Source organism: Otolemur garnettii, unplaced genomic scaffold, assembly GCF_000181295.1.
Source record: "Otolemur garnettii isolate 467f Iridium unplaced genomic scaffold, OtoGar3 scaffold00003, whole genome shotgun sequence".
NCBI lineage: Eukaryota > Metazoa > Chordata > Mammalia > Primates > Galagidae > Otolemur > Otolemur garnettii.
The window spans coordinates 42,949,547-42,963,293 of NW_003852398.1; the positions used below are offsets into that span (position 1 = coordinate 42,949,547).

At 51.3% G+C, this 13,747-nt stretch overlaps 1 protein-coding gene and 1 long non-coding RNA gene across 13 annotated transcripts in view; one reads left to right on the plus strand and one right to left on the minus strand.

Annotated features, from left to right (window-relative positions):
* Window positions 1-2,728: 2,728 nt before the first annotated feature.
* The window catches only part of SHROOM1 (shroom family member 1), a 14,791-nt gene continuing 3,772 nt past the window's right edge, over window positions 2,729-13,747 (plus strand). For 4 of the 11 annotated variants that reach the window (XM_023516361.1, XM_023516349.1, XM_023516332.1 and 1 more), the window contains exons 1-8: window positions 2,729-2,906; window positions 6,177-6,637; window positions 10,492-10,554; window positions 11,063-12,079; window positions 12,179-12,234; window positions 12,444-12,653; window positions 12,852-13,376; window positions 13,464-13,605. In XM_023516361.1, the coding sequence (XP_023372129.1) occupies window positions 10,516-10,554; window positions 11,063-12,079; window positions 12,179-12,234; window positions 12,444-12,653; window positions 12,852-13,376; window positions 13,464-13,605 (1,989 nt within the window). In that variant the 5' untranslated portion in view covers window positions 2,729-2,906; window positions 6,177-6,637; window positions 10,492-10,515. Of the gene's footprint in view, window positions 3,672-5,011; window positions 5,547-6,070; window positions 6,638-6,668; window positions 7,581-10,491; window positions 10,555-11,062; window positions 12,080-12,178; window positions 12,235-12,443; window positions 12,654-12,851; window positions 13,377-13,463; window positions 13,606-13,747 lie in introns of those variants that run through there. The other 7 variants (XM_023516337.1, XM_023516346.1, XM_023516364.1 and 4 more) reach the window with 7 other exon arrangements.
* On the minus strand, window positions 10,061-11,078 carry LOC111727013. Of its 2 annotated transcripts, none has more exons than XR_002774666.1 (2): window positions 10,979-11,078; window positions 10,061-10,508 (listed from the first exon to the last, which is right to left on the minus strand). It is a non-coding gene; the product is annotated as an uncharacterized LOC111727013 (long non-coding RNA). The 2 variants fall into 2 exon arrangements; XR_002774669.1 differs by having other exon boundaries at window positions 10,967-11,036.

Genomic DNA, 13,747 nt, shown 5'->3' on the forward strand with positions numbered 1-13,747 from the left:
CTGCAGGCTGAGGTCATTCTTGGGATGCTGCTATCAACTGTGATCTCACAGAATGGAGAAATGACACAACGGCTCGCATGTGGTCATGTGTCCCACGTGCAGTCATTCAACAAACACAGAGCCTGGTAATGCAAGGCATGATGGTCCTTTCCTTCAAAGTGCTATCTAGGCCACAGACAATAAATGACCACATATTCTACAATGTATTAATGCTATTAGGTAAAGTAGGGGACAATGTACTTTACCTTGGGATGTCAGGGGAGCACTCACTGATGAAGCGATACTTGGCTGATCGGTTGTATGACTCAGTGTCATGACAGATCCTTCCTAGGGACATTTGCTAGTGGGGGAGGGAAGAACAAATGAAATTTCAGTACATGGCCAGCCCTCTATGGGAAGCCTATGTCTCTGGGGCTCCAGCCTAGCCTGACATTGGGGTAAGTGTTTTGGCCCATGCTGTGAAAAGGAAAGGTGGAATCAAGGTCAACCCTCCTTAGTACCAGAATAGGAAAAAGCAACTGATCTCCAAATTTTCTTGCCTTTGATTTTATGTTTTTCAAGGGAAATCTTGTTTTCATTTTTATAGCAAATGTTTATGACTTCGAACCAGGAACTCGCCTGCTTTGTGTTTCTCTTGTGCTACTTTATCCTGTTTCCCGAGTTGCTAGTTTGGAGATTGTGTAAGACTTTTGTTAGAGGGCTTCCAGCCACATCAAAGGGCAGAAACTGCCTTCCCTGAAACTCAGGGCAGCTGTGGGAGCTCTTTCTCGCCTCTTTCCCGGCAGGTACTTCTCTCAGGGAAACAGTAGCTCTGAACACCCAAATATGATTCCTGCTGCCTGCCCCTGGCATCCTAGTATTCAAAGGTTTTCTGGCTCCCTGTTAGAAACTTGTTAGTTTCAAGCATTAAAGGGGTTCATTTCCCCAAGGCATACACAACGTGAAGGAAGTGTTCAGATGTTCCCTGCAGGCCTGTCTGCAGGAACTGAGTGCAAAGTTTAGGAGAGGAGCTACCAACAGCATGAACAACACCTATGGGAGACCCCTGGTGTACGAACCAATCCTTAGAGATAAAATGGGGGCTAGGATGTAGTTGAGATCATATTCCTCAGTAGAAACTAAAAAGAGGAATAACAATAACTATACCATCTGTTGATGGCCTTCTATAATCCTGGTGCTAATATAAGTGACCAAACTTCATTTACCCTCTAGCCAGCAGGTATGTAGCAGCATCCCTGTTTTACAACAAGGACATGGAGGTTCAGGAAGGTTGGGATAGCTCTAGGCTCATATACATACTGGCATTCAAACTTAGGTCTGACAGACTTTGGAATTCAGTCTTTCCTACCACATGGGTTATTCTGTCTTTAGGATACATTAAATTGAATACCTCTCTGTTCCTTTTCCATTTTGAGAAATCAAGGATGGGCAATGAATCCATCTCTGCTGCTTCCAGGCAGTTGCTGTCAGTTGTTTGGTCCCACCCAATTAACAGACACATTCCCCTTTCATCTTGCTGAGTGATTTGTTAGGAATATCAAAGTAACTTGCTACCTTGTTTGCTTGTTTATTTTTAGATCTTTTGATTCTTTCCTTGAAGTAGAAGAGCTGCTAGACTGTGTGTGTGTGTGTGTGTGTAGTCACATTCACGGCTGGCAGGGTCCTAAAAATATAATGCACGGACCACGATGAATACTGAATATATATATCTTCAGGTTTTAGGACAAAGTCTCCTCCATGTGAGAAATTGACCAGATACGCCAGTTAAAATCAGGATAGTTTTCAGATGGATGTTAAGGGCATATATTCTTCCTCCAAAGCCAATAGCCAAAGTTTATTTCACATGCACATGGCATGCTATGACCTAATTCTGTACCTAGTCCATCATGCAGCCTCTGTGTGCAGCTCTGGGCCTAGAGCTCTAGAATTGGATTGTTCTTCCGTTGAAAATGCTGACCAGGTAACTCCTCAACAGGCAGAAATCTGGCAAGTTTAGTTCAAACAGGAGGACACTTTTGGCCAGGCACACTGCCTTATGCTGTAGTCCTACCATTCTAGAGGCTGAGATGGGAGGATTGCTTGAGACCAGGAGTTTGAGACTAACCTGAGCAACATACTGAGATGCCATATAGAAAACAGAAAAATTTTCTGGGTATGATGGTTCAGCTACTTGGGAAGCTGAGGCAGGAGGATTGCTTGAGACCAGGAGTTGGAGTTTGCATTGAGCTATGATGATGCCACTGCACTAGGCCTAGGCAATCGAGTGTGATCCTGCTTCAAAAAAAAAAAGACATTTTTAGTAGAGGGCTTGTGGAGTCCATCTCATCCCTTTTTAGGTCTGGACACAAAAGGGACAGCCTCACCATCCTTGGGCCTGACAAGACTGTTGCTCTGTCTGGGAAATGTTGTGGGGGAGAGGAGGGCTAGTTAGGAGCCTGAGATAGTTTCTAGAGATCCAAAATGAACCTTAGGGGACATTTGTTAGTCCTGGGAGACCGGAAGAACACAGAATAGCTCATTTGACCACCATTTATTTGTCCATGATCCACTAAAGTTTCAGAAGAGGAGAAGCCTGTATCCATCTATCTCATTAATCCTTTTTTATCCAAGGATGTGTGGGTAACATCTGAGTGAAGACAGAACAGAAAGATGGAATAGTCCTAGGCTGGGAGCTGGGCTGGAGGAAAAAAGTTGCATTATTATGACCAAAGCAAACAGAAGCTTGGGTATCATCCAGTGTCTGTAGGGTAAAGGTGACATATGTGTATTCAATAGGAATGTGACAGGCCAGCATTCCTTCCCAGGAACTGCTGATCTAAAAGAGAATGTCATTTCAATCCTTGGGATGGCTACCTCTTACAGACTCACCCAGAGGCCTTCCCTGTCAGGAGTCTCCACAAGAGAAGGTAGGTTTCATCCTCTATGCACTTTCTTCTTGTGGCTATCTTCCTATGAAGCCCTATCTTTGAACAACTGTGGGGAATTCATTGCATAATTAAAAGGCAAACAAACTTACCCAACAAAGCATTTACAATTTAAGTAGATATTTGTGTATAAGCAATAATTCATGCTTTATCAGATTTTCAAAAATAGACAACATGATTTTGTTGAAAGATTTCTGGCCTCTAATGTCCTTTACCCAGTACATTACCATCTCTGAATTATTGAGACAGTGATGTAGCTTCAACTATGCGCTATAGCTCCATTGCTACCACAAATTCTAAAGATACAAACTTGGGAAGATATTTGCCTCATACAGGAAAAGTATTGTCTTAATATATAAAGAAGTCTTAGAAATCAATAAGAAGACCAATAACCTAACAGAAAAATGAGCAAAGGAAATGAACAGATCATAGTTAATACAAATGGTTTTTAAATATATAAAATGATGTGCAATCCCCTAAGAGAAATGCAAAATAAAACAAGGAGATGCTATTTTCACCTTTCAGATTTCAGAGATCAAAGAGTTTGATATTGCATTATTGGTAAGGATGTAGGAAAATGGGGACTCTCATATACAGTTTTTAAAAGACAGGGTCCCACCATGTTGCCCAGGCTAGTCTTGAACTCCTTGCCTCAAGCAATCCTCCCTCAGCCTCCCAAGTAAACTGGAATTACAGGCACCATGCCTGGCTCTAGATGACTCTTTTAAAGAACTCTCCCAGGCCTGAGTAAGTATTGAGATACTGAAGGACACAGACATCTGTCTCTTTATGTAGTAGACAAATATTATAAATATATGCATGTTTCCTGTCTTTCCATATATCACTAAGGAAGACTGCACCTTTGCAGCAGTTTATCCCTCCTTCACCCTTCCAAGATTCTTTGGGCTTTTATGCTAAGAAAATAGGAAAACTCAATGCCGTCCAGCCAAAGAACATCAGGAACAGAGTTGTAGTTGAACAAGTTGGGAGATCACACAGCATGGGGCATCTCAGGAAGAGAGCATGAGAAAGGATTTGTAGGGTTTGGGCTTGTGCTGATAGTTTTTGAGGGTTAAAGAAGCAGGACCCTCATCTGTGTTGGATGCTGTCAGGAAGCAAGAGCAATTCTATGATTGGATGTATTAATTTTATCTAGAAAGAAGAATGACTAGAGTGAGGTTAAGCCTACAATTGGTAAAGAAGCAGTGATCACCATCAGCTAGGATAGAAAAATGGTCATGATTGTGACTTCAACAAGTCTAATGTTTTTGTGTCAGACATGATCATGGAGTGCTCCTGTTTTTGTCTTGATCCGTTGCCTTAAAGAATGACCTTGTCTCATGTTGATGTCCTATGAAGTGGTTTATGTTGGAAAGGATAACACCAAGGCCTTGCTGTCAATGTCAGATCAGCATCTGGCCACACCAAGGTCTAGCTGGTAGTCCCAGGCCAACTTTTGGCTGTTAGGGGCAGCTTTTCTCTTTCTCAGAAGAGGAGGCCAAGAGAGATATGGGTAGACAGGATTTCTGTTTTCTGGGAACTTAGTTGCTTTTTGTCCAAGACAAACAAGGTGGCAGGGGGAGGATGGTGCTGGTGAAGAGGGTTAATAAGAATTGCTGTGGTCAGCCATGGTGGTGGCTCAACGCCTGTAATCTTAGTACTCTGGGAGGCTGAGGCAGGTGGATGGATTGCTTGAGCTCAGGAGTTAGAGATCAGCCTGAGCAAGACCCCCACTCTACTAAAAATAGAAAAATTAGCCAGGCATTGTGGTGGGCACCTGTAGTCCCAGCTACTCAGGAGGCTGAGGCAAGAGGATCATTTGAGCACAGAAGTTAGAGGTTGCTGTGAGCACTCTAGCCTGGGGCAACAGAGTGAGACTCTGTCTCCAAAAAAAAAAAAAAAAAAAATTATTATGGACACTGTGTGCCCATGGTTTTCAAGAAATATAAGTAAAAACTTGAGCAATATATATATATTTTTTTGCAGTTTTGGCTGGGGCTGGGTTTGAACCTGCCACCTGTGGCATATGGGGCCAGTGCCCTACTCCTTTGAGCCACAGGCACTGCCCCAACTTGAGCAATTTTTAAATGGTTTTTTGGTTTCCTAGCTGTGTTCCTTCTATTATCTATATAGTGCTGCTCTGAGACCACATGGGTCAGAGTCTTACAAGGGCCAGCTTTCAAGGCTACTGCTTTAAGGCCCAGAGCTCCAGCTCCAGTTGAAGCTGATGCCTGAATCCAGATGGTATTTGAAGAAGGAATGAGGCCAGGAGATCACCACTCTTATAAGCCAGGCTCAGACCCAAGAAGACAGAACTCTTCAAGCTCCTTAACTCCTGGCCAGAATTCCTAGTCCTAGTTATTACACCCATGGGTAACTTTATCCACCAGGGATGCCATCCTGGGAGGGCATGATCCCTGTCCCCAGGTCTGCTGATTCTGTGGTAGAGTGAGGGCTGCTGAGGACAAGAACAGAGATCTGAGAGCTGGGGGGGGGGGGGGTCAGTGAGGGGTCTCCAGCTCCTCTCAGGAATGGAGCATGTCTTGGCAGGGTTGTTATTCATAGGGTAGTTTTGGGAAGCCTGAAGACACAGCAAAAAGAACAACACAGTGGCAGAGGCAGGTAGAGAATTCTTTGGGACGTGGAAGTCTGTGAAGGTGAAGGCCTTTAGAGACAGACTCCAGCTATAGGGGGTATGCATATGAGCATCTAGGGACTCACCCACAAGTCCAAAGGCTTCCCCACATCTTCCCTACACTCTAGCAAGCCAAAGGGCCTAGACCATGCTGAGTAGAAAGAGAAATGGAAAGAAGGGGGATAGGAACAGGAGACAAGAGACCATGGTGGCAGTCAAAGAGTTGAGTTTGGGCTCGGCGCCTGTGGCTCAAGCAGCTAAGGCGCCAGCCACATACACCTAAGGTGGCGGGTTCGAATCCCCAGCCCGGGCCCGCCAAACAACAATGATGGCTGCAATCAAAAAATGGCCAGGCATTGTGGTGGGCCCCTGTAGTCCCAGCTACTTGGGAGGCGGAGGCAGGAGACTCGCTTGAGCCCAGGAGTTGGAGGTTGCTGTGAGCGTGATGCCATGGCACTCTACCAAGGGGGATAGCTTGAGGCTCCGTCTCAGAAAAAAAAAAAAAAAAAAAAAAGAGTGGAGTTTGGCAACTGGGTGTTTAGAGAAAAGGTTAGAGGAAAGGTGTGTGTTATTCCCAGGGATAGGGCCTAATCTGGGTGGGTCTGTTTTCTTTGCAGACTTGAGAGGAAAAGGGGCAGTCATCTGACGCACTGAGGACCTGGCCTGGACTTCCCCACAGAGGGGAGTGTCAGGGCCCCCAGGGACCTGGGCACCGAGTATCATAGCCGCTGGGGACTCGTGGGCCCGGCGGCCCAGGAGGTGGGCGGGCAGTCGTGGTAGTCACCCTCCTTCCCCCCACGCCTCCATTTCTCTGGCCTGGGGCGAGAGCCGGCGCCTGGTGGGGAGAACAAATCTACCGCTCGGGCCGGGGAGTGGGCTCGCGAGCAGACTCTAGGAAGGGGCGGCAGCTCCCGCCACAGCACCGCCGCTCCACGCTCCCACCCCCGGTGGCCGGACGTGGCGCCTCCCCTGTGGCGGCGGCCAGAGCCTGGAGGTGGGGTCCGGAGCCTGAGCCCGGGGTTCTGATGTCACCGCGCGGCCGCGGACGCCCAGGAGCGCGTCTCCGGCCCAGCCTCAGGTACGCGGTGGGGCGGGGAGCCGGGGGCGTGCGGCGGCGGGGGCAGACCCGGGGCCACGAGGCGGAGTAGGGGTGGCTGCGGGCCGCAGGGCAGCCTGTGCGTCGTCTGGTCTGGAGGGGTTGGTCCTGGCGCCGAATCCGATTGTGTTTACTCCTGGCCGCGGTGTGGGGAGGAGACAGCCCCGGCCGGCTGGGCGAGCTGCTGCGGGGCCTGCGTGTGGCCGGAGCACGCGGTGGGGCCTTTGCGACCCCCGGCTCCTGTCCTTACTCGCCGAGCTGCTGGAGAATCCAGGTTCCTCTCGCACGGGATCACCCTGTCCCTCTGCACGAGATCTGAGCCCTCCTTCCCCGACGTTGAACCCAACAGAAAGGCTGAGAAATGCGCGGGTCAGCGGCCATCAATTCTCCCGCCGCGCCGCGTGACTCTGCCGCCCCCTGCGGTCGCCAGGGCCTGTGCCTCTTTTCCTCTGGTGCCTCGACTCTCAGAACTTGAAACTCAGGTACCATGGTCGGTGCACGCCCGCGGTCGCCTGTAATCAGTGTCGCCAGCATCCTGCGTTTCCTCTGCGTGGCACGGAGCTAGGGTCTCTGGAAATTCTACATCTGGGCTGCAGCGACCGACGAGCCACGTAAAACAGACTCTCACTTGGAGCGCGGATGCTGCATAGGGTGCTCGGACGGCGCGGACAGGCTGGGAGGATGGGGGAACGCTGGGAGCAGGGGTAGACATGGAACTTACCAGAACACACGCTTGTCCAGGCCTAGTCTGGGGTTCTGGGGTTCAAGACGAGCCCGGGACCCAGGAACTCAGTCTGGCTGGGAGACCGATTTGAAGACAGTGCTCTCACAGTGAACCCACTAACGAAGGAAGATCAATTGGGAGGGGGGCGACGTGGACAACCCCTCTGCAGAGAGATCAGATGTGAGGTGGCCTTTGAGAGAGGTACGACTTAAACCCTGATCATTTGTTGACTTTGAGGCTGTCTGTTCTTGGAGCCTCTTCTATCAGTTTACCTGAGTCTGTTCCCTCTGCCTTGGAGTAATTTTATCTGCTGGAAACTGTCATCATGGATTTTCCCCCAACAACTCCTAACTAAAAACCTGCGTCTGCCTGCTTGCCTGGCCCAGCCTCTCTACCCAGCTCCAGCCCAGACTTACGACTGAAGGAGCAGTGGACCTCTTTGGCCACTCCCAGTCCCAGCTTGCTCCTTTCACACTGCTGCCTCTACCACTCAGACCCCTAGCTCTGAATGCCAAATTCATCTTTGTCTCCTCTTCCTCTATTGCTCCTTCCTTCCAGCGACAAGTGTATATCCAATGTTTCCGCCTCTCCCTGGGACCCCAATCTGGTAGCTTTCTAGCAGAAATTCAGTGCTGCTTTCCCTGATTTGGTGAGACTTGAGCTCCAGCCTTTGGCCTTCTGTTTAGCACAAGTGCCAGCTTCTGCCATCCAGCCCACAGCTGGGGTCAGGAGGATATGGCTGCCCCCTGCCACAGGGGCTGGCTGGACTGGAAAAGGCTCCCTGTAGCCAAATGTGAAAACTCCTGTTACTTTTTGCTCAGGCCCCAAATACACTAATGCAGCTGGGCCCTCCAGCTGCAGGTTTTTCAAAAAGCACGATGTCAGCATGCTGACATGTGAGGTTAATGTCCACAGGGACGTCATTCTGATGGGGCCACCAATGCAAGAACATCCTCAAGACAAGTTAGAGTTGATAAGGAAACAGATATGTATACACATTTTTTATGGACCATTCAAGCAGCTTTCATTTGGTGAATTCAGAATCCTTTATTAACACAGTAACTCATAAATAAGAGATTTTCATAGATTTTTCAAGGCCTCACTTGAGGAAACATCTTTGTATTTGGCCACTCCTGTCTGTAGATGTGGCAAGCCAAAATGGGCAGTGTGAAGTGTCCAGAGCCAGGGTAAACTGTGCTCCCAAGCAGGGCTCAGGACAGAGGGAAAAGCTACTGGTGTCTGAGCAACCAGGGAGGACTTCTGAGAGCAGCTCTCAGGAGCCACTACCCAGAATACCTTACTGTCCTGAAGTTTAGAGAGTGGAAACACTTTTCAAAAGAAGTCACCAGGCTTAATGGGCCTAAAGATGCCCCCAAGTGGGTCACCTCAAGATGTTCTGAGGGGTTCGGCGCCTGTGGCTCAAGTGGCTAAGGCGCCAGCCACATACACCTAAGGTGGCAGGTTCAAATCCAGCCTGGGCCCGCCAAACAACAATGATGGCTGCAACCAGAAAATAACTGGGCGTTGTGGTGGGTGCCTGTGGTCCCAGCTACTTGGGAGGCAGAGGTGGGAGACTCGCTTGAGCCCAGGAGTTGGAGGTTGCTGTGAGCTGTGATGCCATGGCACTCTACCCAGGGGGACAGCTTGAGGCTCTGTCTCAAAAAAAAAAAAAGATGTTCTGAGGCCAGGCGTGGTGGTTCACACCTATAATACTAGCACTCTGGGAAGCCAAGGAGGGTGGATTGCTTGAGCTTACGAGTTCAAGACCAGCCTTAGCAAAAAGCAAGACCCTGTCTCTACTAAAAATAGAAAAACTGAGGCAAGAGGATCGTTTGAGCCCAAGAGTTGGAGGTTGCTGTGAGCTACTATGCCACAGCACTCTACTCCGTCTCAAAAAAGAAAAATGTTCTGTCCCCAGGTCTGCTGAGAGCCCCTCCTGGGTATGTTCCAGGTACTGCTTCTCCCTTTTAGGAAAAACCATATTTTCAAACCAGTACCCACTCTCCAACCCCGACCTAACCAGCAATCTGTAATAGTTTGGGCCTCAAACTATAGAGGGTAACACTGAGCTCCAAATAGTAAATAGGAGGATCAAACAAGCCTGCTTTTTGGTCCCTACCCCAGCTGCATGTGACCACCCTACTCTGCGCTTCCCACCATGCAGCTCAGGGAAGGAGTCTACTTCCTAGTTCATAGACCCTCTAAGTCTACTTCCTAGTTCATAGGGTGCCTCAGGTTCCCAAGCCTCAAAGTTGCTCTTACCTTGACCCATACATACCCACCCAGCTCTTACCCTTGATACCCCTCTACTACCGGTACTGGGGAGGTATTGTTTTCTGGCCTGTCTCACTCTGTTTGTTCCTAATAATGCATGAGTAACCTGGTCAGTGTCCATGGTGACAAGTGCTTCACCCATCCTGTCTTCTTTTCTGAAAACCCTAATAGGTAGGAGAGAAGGCTGTGCAGAAGCTAAGGCGCTCTCTTCCTTCTCTATCAAGGCCACCCCTATATCTACTTCCTGCAATTCTGTTCTTTCCTTTCCCATTCAACAAATATTTAACACTGACTATATGCCAGGCATTATACTGGACACTGAGGGTACAGTGAGGAATAATAGTAGGGCCTGTCCTCAGTAAGCTCAGGGTGGGACTGGGAGGACAGAAACACAAACAAGCCAACTATTAAAACACAAACAAGTCAACTATTACAGTGATGGGTGCTATGAGGGGGTAAGCTCCGGACATGGCAGGAATCCCAAAGGTCTGGAGATCTTTCACCTGAGCCCTACAAGAGAAACAAGAGTAGCAGGGCAAAGCAGGAGGTCAGTGGTCATTCCTAGACAAAAAGCAAAGTCTCAGAAGCAGGGACCATATTATTCCCAAATGTGCCAATATTTTGCTGGGATTTGGGGATAACTGTTTCCCACAGTGGAAGCTGGGTTTTGTTAGAGGATTCAGGCAGCTGGGGGCCTGAGGACATGGTAAAATGGCTTTCAGCAGGGTTCTAGGAAATTGATTCTGGCTGCAGTGAGCTTGGAGGCAGGCCCAGATTCCAGGCAGGGCACTGCCACTTACCAGCTGTGTGCCCCTGGGCACAATTGTTCTCCTTTCAGAACCACAGTGTCCTCATCTGTAGAATGCAGACAGCAGTTGTGAGGATCAACATAAATATTTATGTAAAGTACCTGGAATGTAACAGGCACAGAGGGAGGGAGGCTGTCAAGTTGCCCCTGCCTCTGTCCTGGCTCCCCTCCCTCCTTTCTTGGCTTCTCTAGATCTCAGGTCTTTCTAGACCACTGTTTATCAGGGAAAGAGCACATGGTGAAGCTAACACAGCTGCCAGGAAGCAACCTGGGCGGAACAAGATTGGGGAGGAAAGGAGCATGGGTATGTCCTCAGCTCTGCAGGAGGTACCTGGATGGAGGCCATGCTGTGGCCTAGGAGAGCTCCAGCAGGGAGTGTGAGCTCTGGCCCTCAACCTGCAGAGTTGCTCCTTGGGACAGGTCCTACTGTTCATGTAATCCCTGACACCAGGGTGACCACCAAAATCCGGGAGAGGGGGCATGCCAGCGCTAGGGATAGTGTGACCTTAGAGGAGACCTGTAAGCGCCTAGTTCTCCGTGGTGGAGGGGCCAGCAGGCTGTCCTGGAGCTCTTCACCACCAGTCCGTCTGTGTTTGTCCAGGATCTACGGAGCCAGCCAGTTTCAACGCCCATCTGTGCAGCCATGGAAGCCCTGGGTGCTGGGGGCGACCGCGCCTCTCCAGCCTCCTCCACTCGCAGCCTGGACCTGAGAAGGCTGTCCACGCGCGCAGACTCTGCCTACAGCTCTCTTTCTGCGGCTTCTGGCGGCCCTGAGCCGCGCTCGCTGTCGCCTGGGGCTGACCTTCCTTACCTAGACTGGGACTACGTGCGCGTGGTTTGGGGCGGCCCGGCCCCCGCCCCGGCCGACATCGTCCCTCGAGCATCACCGCGGCCTGGGTCCGCGGTCGCTCCACGCAGCGAGCCGCCACCTCCGGAGGTGCAGGGGGCTTCGGGGCCACTAAATAGACACGCCACCCCGCTGCTTTATGCGCTGGCGGCGGAGGCTGAAGCTGCCTCGCGGGCCTCAGAGCCGCCCAGCCCGCCGGCCTCGAGGGCTGCCTACCGCCAGCGACTGCAGGGCGCGCAGCGGCGCGTGCTGCGGGAGACGTCCTTCCAGCGCAAGGAGCTCCGCATGAGCCTGCCCGCCCGCCTACGGCCCACAGCCCCCGCGCGGCCCCCGGCGGCGCACTCGCGCTCCGCCTCGCTGAGCCACCCTGGTGGGGCGGTGGAACCGGCGCCCTCCCCGACTCCCGCGTTGGGCACTGCCGGCCGGGATCGCCTCGCCAGCCGGCAGCGGAAGTGGTGCTTCTCGGAGCCGGGAGAGCTGGACCGCGTGGGTCGGGGAGGTACGCCAGTGGGGGAATGCGTGCGTGAGGCCTGCTCCAGCTCTGGTCTCACGCGGCCCCAGCCCCAGGAGTTGCAACATCCCGCGCTGTCTGAGTTCAAAGATCACCAGATAGGATGGCTGCTCAAGACCCAGCCCCAACGAACAGCGGACCAGCACTCCGGATGCCTGAAGCTCGCTGATGCCTATGGGCCTGCCAGTCAGAGTCGGAGCGCTCCAGGCAAAGTTGGGGATCCCTGGGAAGGTTCAGGAGGGGCCATGCCCAGTGTCCAGGTATGGAAGATGGGGGATTCAGGCTGGTGGGGAAGGGGGCACAGCATCTGGGAAACCGAAAACTCCAGCAACGTTTCAGTTGACTGTTTACCTTTCCAGGCTATTCTCCATGGAACAGAAACTCCCAGGCCACTGTTTCAGACCAAATTTTCCAGGTGAGAGACATAGGCCACTCTGTAAACCAAGTTGGGTGCAGGGAGCAGCTTTTCATAGATCTTGCCTGAGAAAGCAGAGGGGAGGGCCTCCTATTTACTCTCAGTTTGAGCTTTGTCTTTTGCACGCTGAACACCCTCCCGTCTCCCTGGTGCAACACCAAGAGCTTCCTTCCTGGTCACTGTGGTCAGTGTGGGGTCCCTGCCTCTAGGTTCTTGACTCAGAAGGAGACTATAGTGATGTGTCCTGCAGAGGTCCCCCAGTGCAGCCCTGCCGACTGTGAGCAGAGGGTCTCAGAGACCTGCATTGTGTCTGCCCAACTCCCCTCTATTTCTGATGATGAAGTGTTCCTGGAAGAAACCCTCCTGGTCAGAATGAGATCACCACCAGACTTCCACACTCCCCAAGGGCTCTCAACCAGGTGCATTCCCTCTTCCTTCCAAGCACTGTGCGATATCGCTCCCTGAAACACATCTACAGAATGGCAGAGGGGCAGAGAACCCTCTCCTAACTGGAGTCTGGGAGCCCAGATGGTGGGAGTGGGGGCAGGCAGCCCTTGGGGGATACCCCTCTTCTGTGGCTAGAGCTTTTTTTGTTTTATTGTCTCTTCTGTTTCCAGTGTCCATGCCTTTGACCAGCAGTATGGAACTGGCCAGGCCAAAATCTCAGAAGATACCCTCTATAAGTACCCAGGAACTGCAGGGGCAGAGGACTGCTGGCAGGGAGCAAAAGGTTCTGCTGATGTTTCCAGGCCCACAAGCTGTAGCCCCTCTGGGACTGCAAATGGTGACGTCCCAACTATTGACCCCACTGGACTGCGGACTACTGACCCCCCAGCAGCTGCAGAGAGTGATCTCAGACTTCTGCCAGTTGATGCCCCAGAGCCCTCTCACCATTTTGCCCTGGCCTGGGCCACTGGCCAGCCTGGTTCCAGGCCAACATGGCTCAGTCAGCACCTTGAGGAGCTGGTTCAGGAGCTGGCCAGACTGAATCCCTCTCTGAGTGACACTCTTGCCTTCCAGCCCAGCCCAGAGCCACCCCTAGGCCTGCTGGATGGGCTGATTCCTTTAGCTGATGTCTGGGCTGCAATGAGGCCAGCCTGTGGAGAGGCTGGAGAGGAGGCTGCTGGTACTTCTCAGCCAGGGTGAGTGAGGGGCACCAGGGACTTCTGATTATAAGCACCTGAAGTCTAGGGGTAGACCAACCTAAGGAGGTCTGGTTTTGTCCCCAGGTCCTATCAATTTAGCTTCACCCAGTTCCCACCAACTTCTCAGGAGGAAGAGATTCTTAAAAACTCTGCCACCCACCCTGTGCCTGACCAGCCACATGGCCAGGGCTTCCCAGAACCAAACAACAGTATCCAGGCCAAGAAAGTAAGTGTGGGCTCCACGCCTGTGGCTCAAGTGGCTAAGGTGCCAGCCACATACACCTAAGGTGGCGGGTTCGAATCCAGCCCTGGCCGGCCAAACAACAATAATGGCTGCAACCAAAAAATAGCTAGGCATTGTGGTGGGC